The sequence below is a fragment of the Vombatus ursinus genome, unplaced genomic scaffold (genome assembly GCF_900497805.2).
Source record: "Vombatus ursinus unplaced genomic scaffold, bare-nosed wombat genome assembly UNPS02014818.1, whole genome shotgun sequence".
In the NCBI taxonomy this organism is placed as follows: domain Eukaryota; kingdom Metazoa; phylum Chordata; class Mammalia; order Diprotodontia; family Vombatidae; genus Vombatus; species Vombatus ursinus.
The window spans coordinates 17,061,659-17,080,679 of record NW_020954596.1 but is presented as its reverse complement, the minus strand read 5'-3'; the positions used below and the strand labels follow the sequence as shown (position 1 = coordinate 17,080,679).

The window sequence follows — 19,021 nt, the reverse complement described above, 5'->3', positions numbered from 1 at the left end:
AGACTAGGGGAAGGGGAATTCAGAATGCATGCCATCTTGGGGTGGGGGGAGGGATGAGATGGGGTGAAAATTTGGAACTCAAAATCTTGTGGAAGTAAATGTTGAAAACTAAAAATAAATTTATTAAAAATTAAAAAAAGAAAAAAGAAATAAAGAAAAAAAGAAAAAAAAAGAAAAATAAATAAAAATAAATTTTAAAAAATGTTGTCAAAACCTTTTTTTCCCAATACATAGTTGTGAAAGTGTTTCCTTCCCTGCTCTTCTAATTCATTTGTTATGTCATATTTTATATCTAGTCCATGCATCCATTTGAAGCTTATTGCAGTATATGGTATGAGATATTGACCTAAATCTAATTTCTGTTGGACTCCTTTGCTGTTTTTCCTGGAGTATCCCCCCCTCCCCAATAATGAGTTCTTGTCCCAGTAGTTAGACTCTAACATAAGCAGTCTTAATTCCATGGCTTTTAAGAGAGAGATTAGAACTATATCTGTGAGTCATCTGCACAGAGATCATAATTGTGTCAATGGGAGATGATGAGATCATCAAAAAAAGAGAGTAGAGAAAGGACTAGGTCACCTTTAATCTCTTTTCCTATTCTACGTTTCTGTGATTCTAAAACATTCTTTGTTTCTATGATTCTAAGAAACAAGGAAGATATGAGACACTGTTTTTCTTCTTTTTAATACTCTCCAGTTATGGCAGAGATAAGCTCTCTAGTTTTATGTAGTGCCTGATTAACACAGTTAAACTAAATGTCACCTAAAGGCATCACGATCCAGCAAAAGTGTTGGTCAGAGAACCAAAAAGAACATTATCAGAGAAGCCAAGAGAGGGGAGAGCATTTTGGAAGTGGGCAGAGGGAAGAAGTGGTTCCTCAGTGTTAAAAGCTGCAGAAAGGTTAAAGAATATGAACTAGAAAAGAATACTCTTTACTCACCTGAAAAGCCAGGACATGATTCTTACATGTAAAGTATAATAATCCCTAAAGTTCCAGGAAAAGTAACCTCTGCATAATTGCTATGCCAGGGAAAGGGATGTTAGAAAACCAAAAGTCTCTTGCTTTGCAACAGCTGAACTTTTGTATGAAGGGATTTTTAATGAGCCCTGCACACATGACAGATTATGAAATCCAGAAGTGGGGAATGAATAATGGATGGCTGAGTGGCTAAATGAGCAATTTCTGCCACGACCAATTGAGAAAACATTAAACTGCCACCAAAAATAATGGATAAGTGAGAAAACATATTCAATTCAATTTAGCAATCCAATAAGCATTTATTAAATACCTACCACATATAAGGCATGATGGTAGGTGTCAGGGATATAAAAATTTAGACCTGCCCATTCCTTACTTTTCAAGGATTGTACAATATTATGACAGGGGATACAACATACACACAGAGAAGTATAATAGGTGGAGAGTAATAGGGCCAAAGGAGAGATTCAAACAGAGTAGTATGGGAAAATCTGGAAAGAAAATGATACTTTCAGCTTAAGGGATTCAGAAATTCTTCTTTAAAAAAAAAAAAAAAAGATGGCTTGTGAACTTGGCCTTGAAGGAAGAGAAAGAAAGATTTCATCAGGCAAGAAAAGGAGAGAGTACTCTCAGAATGAAGTGGACCTGTATCAATGGTAGGCGAATCATTTCTGGTGGACCCCAGTCTCAACATCCCTTGCACAAAGACAAGAGATCACATGGACAGAAATGACTTATTCCAGTTCTATCAGTAACAGCTTAGATGAGCTAAGGCAGAGGTTCTTAACCCTTTTTATGCCATGTAATTAGATTGTGAGTTCCTTCAGGGAAGGGATTGTCTTTGCCTCTTTTTGTATCTCCGGCATTACATTATTACATGCAAATCCTGGTCCTTCAACAACAAAAATAACCCTTATATAGATTTTTAAGATTTGTAAAGCACTTTACAGATATTATTATGGGGCCAAACTATCATGCCTAAGTAAAATTGACTTCATATTGTCAGGCTATCCATTTTTCAACCCTGGAGTGCCCTCAAGCAACATTTCTGCAAGGTATGCAAGGCTTATCCTAAGGCATCTTTCAATACACCTTCCAAAACATGCAATACCATTTCCCAAACCACAATCCCATGCCTGATCCTCAAACCTGTTCTTTGTCACTCTTGCCACCTGATTGGTGGGTTTGCTGCGAATCCATATATTCTTTTCAGTAATAATAACCTCATATAAACACCCATACCCAATATTTGGTGCTCTTCTTCAAGATGGCACCTTGTATTCTGCCTAGGGGATGTTGAGGGCACTGGGAGTAGCATAACCCCAAACCTGTAACCCTACTAAATGCATTGGTTATTCTGATTCTAGCAGCATCAGTTTCACTTCTTCTACAACTCATCCTGTTCTTTGATGCCTATCAATTATCTCATCTGATCCTCGAGATAACCCTAGGAGGGAAGTGCTATTATTATCCCCATTTTACAGTTGAGGAAACTGAGGCAGACAGTGGTTAAGTGCTTTGCCTAGGATCATACAGCTAGTAAGTGTCTGAGGCAGGATTCAAATATCAGGTCTTTCTAACTCCAGGTCCAGTTCTCCATGACTGGGTCACCTTTATTGCCTTAACAGTTGCTAGAGACTCATTCTTTTTTTTTACATAAGCTAGATTCTAGCTAAACAGTGCATTAGCTCTCCTTCAAATGCAACATTCCCTCCCCCATTCTATCTCTTTGTACAAGTCAAGAGCCATGTTGGGTAAATACTCCCTCTTCAAGTCGACCTCTGTGAACTTTTCCATTCTTTTAAAGCTCAACGCAGAAGTCGCTTCGTCCTGAAACCTTCCCTGATCCTCCTTCCTGTGTTCTGTACCACCTCTTATGATCCCATGTTTACTTATCTGTGTCTTTGGTATTGCTCCGGTGGAATGTAAGCTTCCTAAGGGTAGGAGGTATTCATTTTTGTCTTTGTGTTCCCCCAGTAGCACACATACATAGTAGCTGCTCAAGAAATATTTGTTGATGATATGTTGTGTAACAGTCTATCTTTTGCTAAGGTCCTGTTCTTATCCCTCAAGGCATGGAAGAGAACTTGGGCTCTTTAAATTGAACTCTGTTAGGGCACAAGGCCTGGCAAGATCCTAATTATCTGCAAGTCATTCAACCATGGGCCTTTTGATACATGTCATGTCTGTTACTTCAAGGACTTGCCTAAGTTCATTATCAGAAAGTTAGACACTAGGACAAGAATTATTTTTCCATAGACACTCAAGAAACCTTCTAGCTACTAAGGAAAACACATGGAGATACTAATTTGCATCAGTGGGAGAAATGTCCACACTGATGGATCTTTTGAATTATTAAGGAAATATAACAAAACTAATTACTAAAATAATAATAACACCATTATCTTGCATAATCATTGCACACAATATCTCATTTAAGTATCACAATCCAATGATGTGGGTAGGTCTGATGTTATTATACCCATTTTTCATATGAGGGAAATAAGGCATAGAGGGGTTATGTCCCATCCAAAATGACAGAGCAAGTCAATAGTGCATTTAAAGCTAGAAGCTAGGTCTTCCTGACTCCTACTCCTAAACTAGTGTTATTTCTATTACTACATAGTATAGGTTATGCCTCTCTAATCCTTTCTCACCATTGACCCAGTAATCTGCTTTGATGCAATGCTTTATACATCTGTTTGGATGTCTTTAGTAGCTCACCATTGGATATTACCAAATAAAATACAACCCCCTGATTCTGGCATTTAAGGTCATACACCACTTAGTTTACACCTATCTTCCTGTTTACTCTCCTTTGAGTGGTAGTCACATTGAATTATTCTTTTCCTCCTATTGTTATCCTTCCCTCTCACATCCTCCTTTGCCTTTGTTTATTCAACTAAAAATAATTATCAAGTTCCTACTATGCTCAAGGTATCTGTACTGCTTGATTTGCCAAGAATGGACTTCCACTGATTCCTGACATGTTCATCTATTGAAGCATCTTCCTTCCTTCAAGGCGCACATTAAGTGTGCATACTTATTCCACACTTCTGTTTGAACCCATAAGGTGAAAGCCAGCTCACTCTCCTCAAACATCTCATCACATTTTTGCCTTTACTCGTTTTCTGTATTCCTCTCTCTTCCTTATGTCAAAGTTATTTTGGTTTGTGCCTTTTCTTCCTTTGGATTATAAATTCCTTAAGGGAATAAATAAGGGAACAAATTCCTCATTTCTCTACCTCAATGGGCAAACACAAGGCCTTGGACATAGTAGGTGCTTTATGAATATTCTCTGAACCAAATTCCATCCAAACATGCTGCTACCCTGGCTCCTACCCAAGCACCATCCTCCCAATTACACTTTAGCGTAGATGACAGCAAGTTTTTCTTTGCTTGCATTAAACAATATCATGGCCCTCCAATGTCTCTGCTGGATACTAAGACTTGGATTTTTTGGCATGCAGTATAGAGCTTTGGGATTTAATTTTACATAACCATATTAAAAACAAAAAATCTAAATGAACACTGCATAGACACTAAAAGATTCAATCAATCAGTTTTAGAAGAACATGAAAGTTATTAAATTAGGAAGTTCTACTCCATTGGTATTCATCAATGTGAAAGGATAGTCTTTCAAAGATGGCCTGTCATTAAAGGTCACTGACAAGTAAGGCTTTCATTGCATACCACTTTATACTTGGATGCTTTCATGACTTCTACGTTATGCACAGAGAAAAGGAAGCATACACAGTTGATCACATTAGTTTCTCTTCATTTAAAAAAATGTTTCTTTTTTGGTTGTTGCCCTTTGTTTTTATGTATGTCATTTCTTGAAATGCTATCCTACTTTCTACCTGCCATGCCCCACCTCACCTCATAAATTTAAACTCTTTCTTCTAACAAAGAAAATTTGATAAATAAAATCACCCAATACAATGATCCTGTCTGGCAATATATACAGGATTCTGCCCCTAGTTGTGCTGAGAAGAGAGAGGAATTCTGGAGGCTTAACCTAGAATCGGCAAGATCTGAGTTTAAATCCAGCTCCAGATACTAACTAGATTTGTGACTCTGAACAAGTCATTTAACCTCCATCTGTCTCAGATTCCTCATGTACAAAGTGGGGATAATAATAGCACCTATTATGATAAAATATTATTACATAAAACATTGTTACATTCAATAACAGAATATAATTTATAAAAATACAATATGTAATATTATTATGATAGTAACTCCCAGGGTGGTTGTGAAGGTAAAACAAGATAATATTTCTAAGGTGTTTTGTAAACCTTAGAGTACTATTTAAATGCAGGTTATCATTATCATCCTCATTTTCAACATCATTATTATCTTTTATCTGAGATTAATATTGATTTTTCTATTACTCAGAGTTCTTTTTAGTGATCATCTCATTTATAGTGCCCCGGTTCTTTATGTACATTATTCTTTTTAGTCTTATTTATTTCATTCTGCATCAGTTCACACATATCATCAGAAACCATGAATTCAACTATCATTTCTTTGCAGATGACTCCCAAATCTACAGATCCAGCTTTTCATCTCTCTCATAATTTTCAGGAGAGTATCACCAAGTGCCTTCTGGACATTTCTACCTAAATGTCCCATAGGCATTCAAAAATGAACATGTCCAAAACAGAAATCACCTTTTCCCCAGACCCACTCCATATTTTGATTTCCCTATTTCCATTAAAGAGTTCACCATTCTTCTAATCACACAGGTTTGCTACCTAAAAGCATCCTCAGCTCTTTCTCCTCATTCATCACTACTCCAATGAGATGCTATCATTTGTCAATTCCACTTCCTCAATATCTCTCACATACATTCCCTTCTGATTACTGGGTACCACATCTACTCTATTCCAGACACTCATCACTTCTTACCTAATCTACTTTAATAACCTCCTCATTCATCTTTCTCCATCCAAGTTATCCCCTTTCTAATCTATCCTTCACAGAACTGTCAAAGTGATATTCCTACAGTATTGGTCTCACCATGTCTGTCATTTTTCTGTTAGATAAGCTTTAGTGGCCCAAATGACTTTAGGATAAAATAAAAACCCCTCTGTTCATCCTTTAGCATTTCATAGTTTGGTTTGGGCTAACTCTCTGGACTGATAATAGGCTATTTGACTTCACATTTTATGTGCTCCAGTCAACTGCCCTTTTTCTCTTTCATAAGATTCCATCTCTTGCCTCCACACTTTTGGAAAAGCTATCTGTCATGCATGGAATGCTTCCCTCTACCTCTTGGTTTCCTTAGCTTCCTTCAAAGCTCCTAGTCCCTGCTGTTTTAGTATTCCTTGCCATCCTCCCCCACCCTATTACCGCATATTTTGGTTTATAGTAACCTATATTTACTTATTTATGAACATGTTGTATCCTTTCAGCAGAACTGAGCTCCCTGAGGGCAGGAACTATCTTTTTTTTCAAAGATGTCCCTAGCATCCTGCCCAGTGTGTGGCATACAGCAGGCACTTCATAAATGTTTCTGATTGGTTAATTTCTCTGAATTTCTCATATCATCATGTATTGTTGCATAATAATAGTCCATTCCATTTTTCTTCTGGCATTCCCTAACTGATGTGACTACTTTGTTCCCAGGCCTTTGTAACCATAAAAAGAGACAATTTTTTTTAACAGTACCCTGTCTCTGATTAATTTTGTTAAGGTAATACTGATAAATTTAAAGTTCTTTTCGCATAGGGAAAAACACACATAGGAGGAGAATTAGGTAGTAGAAAGCACAGCAGATCTGGAGTCAGAGGATCTAGGTTTAAGGCCTGGCTTTGACACTTTACTAGCTATGGGACCTTGAGCAAGTAACTTCTCTCTCGATCTCAATTTTCTCATTTGTAAAATGAGTGGATTGGTCAGAGGTGTGGAACTGGATCAAAATGTAATAAAATAAATAAAAATACAAGAGAGCATAGATAATGTTAATTTGTGGTTTTCTAAATCAGTATGCCACCCATTTGACCCCACTGGACTAGACTAACTTTAAGATCCCTTCCCACTTGACATCCTCTCTCTTCCTGAAGTGGATTTGCCATGAAACATGCCCTGTTCACCTAACAATCTATGATGTTATGATTTTGAGTGGGATTAGGGTCCAAAAGGGTTTAGTGGTTTTTCAATCGTGTCTGACTCTTTGTGACCCCACTTGGGGTTTTCTTGGCAAAGATACTGAAGCGGTTTGCCACTTCCTTCTCTAGCTCATTTTACTGATGAGGAAACTGAGGCAAATAGGGTTAAATAATTTTCCCAGGGTCACACAGCTAGTAAGTATCTGAGGCCATATTTGAACTCAGGAAGATAAGTCCTCCTGACTCCAGGCCCAACACTAGGTTTCAAAGTTTGATTTCCAAGTCTGATTTTGGTCTGCTTTTAACATATTCTTGCTAGGTAATCACCTGCCTCTCTATTATTAAGTTTTCTCACCTGTATGAAGGAAAAAAAAAACCACTATTGACTTTCATTATCTAAGAGTCTAGCCCTAAAAATGGTAGGGGTTATGGTCAGAAACTACACAGCAGGACTGGTATGCATGGAATTATGTCTTTTTAGTCCTACAATGCAGTCCCTAATGGAGCTTCAGCTTTTAAAACTGAGTACAAAGACCAAGGAGGTGGAGAGATACCCACTAACAGAATTGTCGTCAAGTTTCTCTGCAATTATAAAATGTAAGAATAAAAGCCAGACAACACCCTGATTAGAACAAGAAAAATTCCTTCATGTGTTGTTAGAAATGTTCCCCTTCAGAGAATAACAAAGAGATCTTGAGGGAAAAAAAGCAGCCAACCAAATCAAACCAATTACAGCAGGGAATACCCACAAGTGTGGACACAGATGGGCTTTGGTTTTCAATTTAATTTACATGGACTTGAACAATCACACAATGTGAGACACATGCTTGGGGTTGGTTTTGCAGTTTGTCACAACTTGGCTAAGGCAGAGGAGATTAAATATCATATTCTGGAGAATGTTCGATGACTAATTGACTCCACCCCAACCACAAGACAGACCCTGAAGATACAAAATCTAAGAGTGGAAAAGGAATTTGGTTTTCTGAGCGACTGCAGAGACAGTGGGAACTTGAACTGGTATAATGCTCTAGAGGTCATGTTACTTGGTCTGGGAGACAGTTCTTTCTTGATTTTAATGCTATTTTTTTAATTTTAAAATTTTAATAAGCATTTACTAAGTACTACCAGGCACTGGGCTAAGTATTTTTCAAATATTATCTCATTTTATTCCCCCAATAATCCCCATAGAAGTTGGTGCTGTTATTTTTCCCATTTTACAGGTGAAGAAATTGAGAGAGAAAGGTTAAATGACTTGCCCAGGGTCACACAGCTAAGTAAATGTCTAAGGCCAGATTTGAACCCAGGTGTTTCTGACTCTAAGTCCGCTGCTCTGTCCACTAGCTGCCCCTTTTGGTGGAAAACATTATGAAATAAGGCTGGAAGGGAAGATAAGGAGCCAGATTAAGGAAGGCTTCAGAGGTCACTACAGCATTTGGAGGTAATTCACAACATCAGTTCTTAAAGGCTGGCACTGAAGAAGTCTTTATAGGACAGTGTTTCCTAACTCAAACTGTCCAGCTGCCAGGTCACTTGTCTAGATGCTCCCTTATGTACTTTGCGCATTACAGACTCAGTGCCCCAGCTTGTGGCAGAGACCAGGAGCTGGGGACAAGCCAAAAAGTGTATGCAAAAAGAATAGAAACCAAGCAGAAGGAAGAGGGGAGGAATCATGTTTGTTTCATTTATCATCTCTAAGGAGCAACATCTTTGGTGTAAAAGTTTTATGAACCTTTACATTCTTTTCTCTCTATACCAGTAGTAAAATATCATAAAATAACATCTAGTCCTATTCAGGGGAGTAGGAGATAAACCCAGGATTTGAAATCAGGAGATCAGAATTAAAAATCTTGACACTTGACCTTGACAAACTTGGGGAAATCTTTTCACTTTTTTTGGCTTCGGTTTCCTCATTTAATCGGAAAAATCCTTATCATTCTGTAAACATAAGTTAATATTATAATCATCATCACCCTTGAGGAAAATGAACCTCAGAGCAGGTGAAATGACTTTCCCAGAGTCACAAGGCTAATTAGTTGTATATAGGAGACTAGAACCTAAGTTTCATGGTTTCAGGTCCAATGGTTTTTCCACTTTAACATAATCTACTTCCCATTTTGAAAATGTATATAGAGAAATGTAAAATCAGTGTAAAACCTGAGCCAAAAATGAAAGGAGCAAAGGAGAGAAAGTAGATGCTATGATTTTTTCGAGCTATTTAAAACTGGTCATCCTTTATATGAGAAAAGGAATATATCTGGAGATTTCTACTTACTTTCTCGAGGAGGTCTTCACTGGCCTGTTCTGCAAAGATGTGAATTTTGTCTTCCACACATTTCTTCAAAATGTCTACCTTCCTTTTGTTCTTGGCACGTTGCTTTTTGACTTTTGATTGTTGCTACAAAATATCATTCAGAAATAATAATGAACAATAAAGAACCATGAACAGAAAGTTCACCAATCTCTTATCTTTGGAATCCCTTGCACCATCCAGTGAAAAGATACTGGACTTGGACCTCGGATGATAGACATCCATTTGAGCCCCAAATCCAGAGTCAAAGTCCTTCAAAGTTGTTAGGAACTGCTCAGGTTTTCGTTCTATTAGTATAGCCTTTGATAGTCCTGGGTCATCTCCATACCAAGAGGCATGGGAAGAGGTGGCTCAATGGATAAACTACTGGACTTGAAGCTAGCAAGATTTGAATGCAAAGCCTGCCTCAGATACCTGCTAGCTTTGTGAACTTGGGCATGTTTTTAACTTCTGTCAACTTCAGTTTCTTCATCAGAAACACGGATAATAAAAGCAGCTATTTCTCAGGGTTATTATGAGGATTAAATGAGATGATATTTGTGAAGCACTATGCAAAACTTAAAGTGTTGTATAAATGCTAGCTATTTCAATAAAAAATTGTAAAATACTAATGTTGTTACTGTTACTACTACTGCTGCTACTACCACTAATACAACCACTACTACCACCACCACTACCACTACTACTACTACTACTACTACTACTACTACTACTACTACTACTACTACTACTACTACTACTACTACTACTACTATTACTACTACTACTACTACTGGCTAAAACCTACAAAATTCCCACCATTCATTCACTCCAACCCTGCTCTTAATTTGCCAAATGAAGCTATGATGACTGGATCCATCTCAAATTTATACCAGAGCCATCACTGCTAGAAGTTACTTGTTTTCATTCAGCTCTTTTTAAACTCATTATCACCTTCCCTGAAGTATCTCAGCTGTTATTCCACACCTTCTCTTCACTAGGACCCTATTTTATCCTTTACTACTTCATTCCCATAAAATGACTTTGCCTCCTACTATGCTGAGAAGATTGAGGTTTTCTGACATGTAATATTTCAACTTCTCTCTTCCACTCTCCTAAACTTTCTTGTGCTCTTATTCATTATCTCTTCCTTTCTTTGGGTCTCAGAGAAAGAACTGGCCTTCCTCTTTGCTAAGGGTAGTCTTTCTATCTATGTCTGATTTGTTCTCATCTCTTACAGGTAATTGACCCAACAATATTCACCTCTCTCAGAATCAGGATCATAGAATCTCAGAGGAGGATGTGATCTCAGACATCATTCAGATTAACCCATCTGAACAAGAATCTCACAACTTTCCCTTCAAGTCATCCATTAACCTCCACTTGATAACTTCCAGTGATAGGGAAATCACTACCTTCCAATGCAATCCATTCATTTTCTGTATTTTCAATATCTCCTCCTTTAATCCCTTTTTCCTCTAAAGCATTGGCTCCCTGGGCCATTTCCTTGGCTCATGACATGGTTGGTTAACCATTTACACTAACCATATCATCAACATAAACAACCAAAAAATATCATAGCTGTCCTTTCTCCCTCTCCTCCCTTTCACAACTGAATTTATAGAAAGAATAGATTGAAATCCTTGTCTTCAATCTATATCATCATTAAATTTTCTACTTAACCCCTTATAATATGGTTTCTATCCCCACTCCTCTTCCAAAACATCTTTATTCAAGGTAAGAGCCTATTAACTGTCAAATCCACTGATAGATTCTTATTCTTCATTATCTTTGACCTTTCCACAGCATTTCACAATGTTCATCAATCCCTCGTTCTTGATACTCTCTTCTCCTTAGCTTTCCGTGATGTTGTTCTATCCCAGTTCTCTTGAGTGCTTGACTCCACCTTTTCTCTCTTTCACTGTTTCATTTTTTCCCTCCCACCTCTCAAGTGTTCTAGCAGTAGAATTTGGGAAAGTATTTTTAAGACTCCATTTTTATTCTATCTTGGTCATCTCTTCTGCTCATCTGACTTCAATGACCACTTCTATGCAGATGAATTCCCAAACTATATATCTAATGATAATTTCCCTCAGAATGCCAATCTGGATTTTTGACAGATATCTCAAACTCAACATACCCCAAAATTAGTTCCTCATTTCCTACCTATCCCCTTAGGCTTGCCCCTCCTTCTAATTTATTTGCTTCAGATGCTAGTTACAGCCAGCAACATCTTGGACTTTTGCCTCTACTTGACTGTCCATCAGTGTTCAAGTACTGTTGATTCTCTCTCCAAAATATCTCTAAGATCTGTTCCCTTCTTTCCACTCATAGGCCATTACTCTGGTTAAGGCTCTCATCACCTTTCACCTACTGTAATAGCCTCCTAAGCAGTCCTTCAGTCTCCAATCTCTTCCCTCTTCTTTAAATAATGCACTACGTTGATTATAACGCCCCTCTACTTAAAAAAGGGACTTTAATGGCTCCTCATTGCTTAAATATTAATTCCTCATCCTGGCATTCTGGCTCCAATGTTTCCATACTTATCTCATGCTAATTTTTTTTTGTCACATACTCTAATTATAGGCCAGCTATCACGTCCTAGCTTTTGCTCATAACATCTCCCAAACCAGCAATGGATTCTTCCCTGTTCCCCCTTCTGCCTACTGAAGAAGGCCCCACTCAAGTTCCCCCTCCCCCCATGCAAACTTTTATGATCCCTCAGCAAAGAGTTTCTCTTTTCATATTTTGGAGCCCTCTTTACTTCTCACTTCCTATCCTCACGTAATAGTTATTTGTATACATTCCTTATCAATCCTATTAACTGTAAGCTTCAAAGCACCTCTATTTTATTTCACCTTTGTGTCTCCTGTACCAAACAGAGTTAGGTACCCTGGATCATCATTTTAGAAATAAAAGGGGTCTTAGAGATGATCTAATTCAACCACCCAGTTTTACAGAGAAAACTAAAGCTCAACAGCATTAAAAGGATTTACTCAAGGTCACGTGGGTACTAAGTAATGGCCAGAATTCAAATCCACACCTGACTGGAGATCCAATGCTCTCTCAATTCTCCTGTACGTCCTCCCTTTATAAATGTTTACTGAACTAAATCAAACCGTTTGGAGCCAAAACACATTTACTGCTTTTTTCCATCTAATTGCAAAATACTATTTGTAGAAAGAGCAGGAAAGGATTATGCATTTCAAAAAGATCCTGACTGGACTAAACTTTTATAAAATATGAAAATTAATAGGACAAATGTAAATTACTGGGATTCTACAATTTGACTTCACAAATATAAGATGGAAGAGGTATGGTTAGTAGACAGTTCACACACAAAAAAAAATCATGGCATCTTAGACTTGGAACTGGAAGGGCCTTTAAAAACCATCCAGTCCAATCCCCTCATTTTATAAATGAGGAAACTGAAGTTCAGATATGTTAAGTAATTTGCCCAGGCTCACACAGCTGTAAGTTTCAAGGCGCAGAATTTGCACCCAAAGATTGCCCTGACTCCACATTCAACTCTCTATCCACAATGACACAATGTCTTTAATTGGAACACCATGATCTCACATGAATCAAAGACACAATTGACTCAAAGAGTAATATGGTAGATTGAGAGGATTTTAATTGAATATGAGTTAGTAGTGTGATGTGGCAGTTGGGCTGCATTGAGGATCAGAGCATAGTGGAATGAGAACGTTATGATTCTGCTGTACTCCATCTCCCTTGGGCAGAGACCATACTTGGAGCATCTATTTGATTTTAAGCACCACATGTTAGGGATGATATTGAAAAGCTGAAGAATATCCAAAGGAGGGCAACCAAGATGGTGAAGGGCCCTAAATTCCTGCCATACGAAGGAACTGGAGATGTTGAACTTAGAGAAAACTGATAGGAGTTCATATGTATGAAGTGGCCAGTATGACTGGCCCTGTCTTTCCAAGACATCAGAGAATTATTTTAATGGAACTTAATGCCAACTTTGACCTCTTTGCTTGGAAAAGTCAATTCATTTCTGACCTGCAGCTAATATTCTCTATTTAGAAGATATATTAATGGATGAGATATTCCTAGGTTCCGCATTTCTTTTTCAAAAGTAATTCTCAATGTCCAAAAATTGGCTGCAAGATATAATTCCCAATTTAAAATGACCCTCATTTTACATATTCTTGAGGCAGTCTGTGAATCATAAATGAGCTGTGATAACATCATGTAAGATATCCTCCTGGACAACGAAATTACAATTTACTTTTGAATTTTTTCCTGAGAATACAAAAGAAGAAGAATGCATTTGCAGGGAAAAGACAACATCTGTTCCATCATAAGAGCTAGAAAATGGTTTTGCACTGGAAACAAGGGCACTTTAAGACTATCTAAAATTTTGAGCTTTGAAAACTTCTGACATGATTAGGTTATCTCAAAAGCTGAGAAAACAGAAGGGAACTAAGTACAGACATTTCTACCACCTTCAAATGATTTTTCACACTTCCTCAGAATTGAAGTGCACTTTAGTCCATCCAGTTCAGGGGCTATTAACCTGGGGACCTGAGAGTTATTTTTTTTAATCAGTTGATTAAATACATACAGTTAGTATAGTCTTACATACAATTTTTCTCTCCTTTTCCCCTCCTTCTCACCCCCAAATATAAGCTAGAAGTTTCTTGACAATAGGAACTCTCCCATTTTTATCATTGTTTTCCCAGCTCCTACTACAATGCACCATTCATAAAAAGCACTTAAAATGCTTTTTGATTGATTAAATTGAATTTAAAAAAACAGTCCCTCTGCAACTACTTCACCACAGGTATGTAGTTAGGGTTTAGGGGCAAGATGATTGAATTCCTAACTGTTTCTAAAAGCCCAACTCTAAAACTCAGCACTAAAGTGTTCTTCATATAATAGGTCCTTTACAGTTGACTTCTGAATAAAAGAATGAAATTCATCCAATTTCATACTTATCTCACACTATTTTTTTCATCGTGTTTTCTATGTTGCAGCCAAAGTGGAGTTTGTCATCTCTAATTATAGTCCAGTTGTCATGTCCTAGCTTCTGCCCATAACATCTCCCAAACCAGGAACGGATTCTTCCCTGTTCCCCCTTCTGCCTTTTAAAGAAGGCCCCATTCAAGTCCCCCCTTCCCCATGCAAATTTTTTTGATCCCTCAGCAAAGAGGCTCTCTCTTTGCATTCTGGGCACTTTAACTGAGCCTTAATCCTTTCCTAGTCTTTCCACAAAGAGCATTTTGCAATTAAATGGAAAAATGCATCCTTATTAATTGAGGTTCAGGGAAAATAATAATAATGCTCGTGCTTATATAGAGATTTAAGGTTTACAAAGCAATACATGTATATATACACATAATACATGTATAGTGAGTATATATGTGTGATATGCACGTATATATTGTATATATATGTATGTCTTTCTGTGTATATATACATGCACATATATGGTATATATATGTGTGTGTATATACACAGAGAGACACATACATACATACATACATACATGCATGCATACATATATATATGTGTGTGTATGTTATGTATATACACAATGACTTGCTCAGGGATGAATAGCTAGTTAGTTAGTAACACAGCCCCCAACAGAGCCCAGAGATGAACCTAGGTTTCCTGACTCCCAGTCCTTTGCTTCATTCACTATCCCCTATTCTATCACATAAACTATTCTCATCTTTTCAGGTCCAACCTTTAGCAAATCATTGAAAAAAATCTAATTTGTAGGATTTTTTTTTTAATAAGAGAGTTATCTAAATATGGTCCTGTTATATTTGTTAATATCACTTCAGAATTCATATCATTTGTTAATATCATTGTCCGCTATTTTCATCTCCCTAAATGTCTGCTCATGCATTCTTGTGTTCTGACCATTTAACCTTCAAGGACAGATTGCAAGAACATTTTACATACTCGTCAATGGTAGTCCTATTTTACAATATGTTGCACTTGACTGCTTAATCAGAAGGGCTAGTTTCCATTATGAATGCTACCATTAGCTTGGGCAAATCTGTTTTCTCTCCAACTTTAAATTTTCTCCCCTATAAAATAAAGGAGTTGGATTTAGTAATCCCTAAAGTCCAATCCAACTGCCAACGATCTATGCTCTAAGGTCTTTCCCAGTTCCTACATTCTACAATCCATATGCTAATGCCCCTTCCAGCTCCAATATGCTATGCTTTTTGATGCCTCTGAAATTCTACAGATCAACCTTTAGGAGCATCCTACCTGAATATCTGGAGCTGTGAAGGCTTGGTCTATTTTCAGAAACTCAGCTTCTCTCCAATCTGACTGGAAATTCTGCAGCAAGACTCGGGCCCGAATCTTAGGCAAGGCTAAGCTGTTGTCCATCTGAGCAAAGCAGCTGTGAAACTCCTGCCTCATTTTCAGTAATTCTTCTTCAGATAATGACAGGGGCAAACACAGAAGCTTCCTGTTGAAATAAAGAAAAGCATTTTAAAATCCTACTTATTCCTCATGTATTCAGAACGTGAGATGCCACCTCTTCTATGTATCCTTCCTAGGTTTTCCCAGGAGGCAATGATACAAGTGATGCCATTCCATCCTGTCTCTTCTAGCACATTGCTCTATCTATTGTTCCTACTATCTCTCCTATCTTTAATCTCCTCCCGTTTACTGGCTACTTCCCTACTGTCCATAAACACATCCTCTCCTCAAAAAACTCTCACTTGATCCATCAATTCCTGTTAACTTTCATGCAATGTTTCTCCTGCCTTTTGTCATTAAACTTGAGAAGACTGTGATAGGTATATCCACTTCTTCTCCTCTCACTCTCTCCTGTATTCCTCATGATCTGGCTTCAGACTGCATCATTCAACCAAAACTGCTCTAATCAAAGTTAGCAATGAACCCCTGATTGCCATATACAATGACCTTTTCTCAGGTCCTTATCCTTCTTACTCTTGCTGCAACCTTCGACACTGCGGATCATCCTCTGTTCCTTGAAACTCTCTTCACTCCAGGTTTTTGGGCTACTACTCTTTCCTGGTTTTCTTTCTACCTACATCACTGCTCCTTCTCAGTCCCCTTTGCTGTACCTTCATCCAGGCCATGTCCATATGTATGTGCATATACATACATACATACATACACACACACACACATACACACACATACATACCTGCATGCATCCATGCATACATACACGTATATAATGCACGTGTGGGTGCATATATATGTATATATACATGTAGATATACAATGTGTTCCATATGCATACATAGCACATGTCTATATATACACATATTCATATACATGTACATATGTGTATAGACTAGGTGGCTTCCAACTCTGAAACTGTGTTGTATGACTCATTTTGCACTACATACAAATATACATACATGTGTATGTATGTATGTTTATTAACATGTGGGTCCTTTTCTTCTTTCTTTTATCAATTTGAGTACAAGCCTAGAAGTGGCTATACACAGGGCATACACAGTTTAGTAATTTTTTTGGACATAGTTCCAATTTGCTTTCCAGCATGGGTGGACCAATTCACAGATCCACCAACCCACTTATTTTAAAGATGCGGCAACTGAGGCTAAGAGATGAGAAGTGAGTGCTCAAGGACACACAGCTAGTATATAAAAAGGCAGAATTTGACCTTTTCTGACTTCAGATTCAGTATTCTTTCCATCAGCAAGCTCTGTGTGCAATATGTTCAGATGGTTCCCAAATGAACTTTATATCAGGATGCATTCGCTCCACAACAAGTGAAATTCCTCTTCCTGATGACATTTATCTCATTTGCAAAGAGGCATATAACTGGCTTTATGACAAAAAACAAACTTCCTAACACTTAGAGCTACCAAAATAGGTAGCAGACTGCTTTAAGAAGTGGTAGCTCCCACTTTCTTGAAGAACTTCAAAAGAAACTGGACAACAATTGATCCGGCAAATGACCTTAGAGTGGGGCTTCCTTTCAGGCTTGTGTTGGATGGTGGTGGGAGGAGCACTGCGTTTACATTCAGTTTTAAAACTCTACGATTCACTTTTCTATTGCACTGTCAAGATGCCCCTGCGATGTATCAAGGCCTCACAGAACTGATAACTCTTGTAGATGGTAAGTTCTGCTATACCCCCAAAAAGACAATGTTTCAGTCTGTAATGAATCATTGTTATTTTCTCCCCAATTCACTCACCCAAAGGAAAGGTCAACCTACACACCAAGTGATATCCTGTGTATGAATCTAGTGCCTAAAACATTACAGGGTCTTCACCAAGGCCTTTGGTGATTTTAAAATTTTTAATGATTTGGGTGGTAGGTATGACAGAAATAATCTGCAAGTGGTATTTAAAAGCAAATGAATTCATACTGGGACAACCACATGATACAGTTCAACTCAGAGCATTCCTATTTCAGATTCAATGACATAAAAAATGACCACTCAGCGAAAGGAAGATAAATTGAGAAGAAAATTCACCACTTGTTATCAAAAAGATATTGTTTCTAGCATACCAATAACCTACATTTTTAAAGTCTTAAAGGTAAAATTTTAGCATTTCAAACCTACAGAAGTATTCTATGAAGCCCTGGAATTTTATTTTATTATTTTAAAAAAGTTTTATTATTATTATTATTATTTCCAGTAAGTTCCCTCGCTTTCAGAAATTACTTGTTATTAAGAATGAAAGATCTGCTAAGTCATTATGGAAAAGAATAGAATTAAGCCCACTTATTTTCTTTTTATTTCTTTTTTCTTTCTTTTTTAAATTTTTATTTATTTATTATCTATACATATTTTAATATATATTTTTTTATTTTTAGTTTTCAACATTTACTTCCACAAGATTTTGAGTTCCAAATTTTGACCCTATCTCGCCCCTCCCCCCACCCCAAGATGGCATGTATTCTGAATACCCCTTCCCCTAGTCTGCTTTCCCTGCTATCTCTCCACCCCTTCCTCTTCTATTTTCCTGTAGGGCAGGATAGATTCCTGTACCCCATTTCCTGTATATCTTATTTCCCAGTTGCATGTGAAAACATTTTTTTAAACATCTGTTTTTTAAACTTTGGGTTCCAAATTTTCTCCCTTCCTCCCTCCCCACCCAGCCTCACTGAAAAGGCAAGCAATTCAATATAGGCTACACATGTGCAGTTATGCAAAATACTTCCATAGTAGACATGCTGTGAAAAACTAACTCTAGTTCCCTTAATCCTATCCCGCCCCCCCATTTATTTTATTCTTTCTTTTGACCCTGTCCCTCCTCAGAAGCATTTGCTTCTGATTACCCCCTTTCCCAATCTGCCCTCCTCTCTATCATCCCCCTACTCTTTGTCCCCTTCCCCTCCTATTTTCCTGTAGGGTAAGACAGATTTCCATACCCAATTGAGTGTGTATGTTATACCCTCTTTAAGTCAAATCCTATGAGAATAAGATTCACTCATTTCCTCTCACCTTCCCCTGGTTCCCCTCCACTGTAACAGCCTTTTCTTTTCTGTTTCTTTTTTTGTGAGATAATTTACCCCATTCTTTCCCTTTCTCCTTCTCCTAATATAATCCTCTCTCATCCCTTAATTTTATTCTCCAGATATGACCCCTTCATCTTAAACTCACCCTGTGTCCTCTATCTATCTATCTATCTATCTAT

General features: G+C 37.6%; 1 protein-coding gene across 3 annotated transcripts in view; it reads right to left on the bottom strand.

Annotated features, from left to right (window-relative positions):
- The window catches only part of EVC2 (EvC ciliary complex subunit 2), a 205,446-nt gene that overhangs the window by 52,008 nt on the left and 134,417 nt on the right, over positions 1-19,021 (bottom strand). For all 3 annotated transcript variants that reach the window (XM_027836686.1, XM_027836688.1, XM_027836687.1), the window contains 2 exons: positions 15,635-15,839; positions 9,365-9,487 (listed from right to left, as the gene is read on the bottom strand). In XM_027836686.1, the coding sequence (XP_027692487.1) occupies positions 9,365-9,487; positions 15,635-15,839 (328 nt within the window). The remainder of the gene's footprint in view (positions 1-9,364; positions 9,488-15,634; positions 15,840-19,021) is intronic.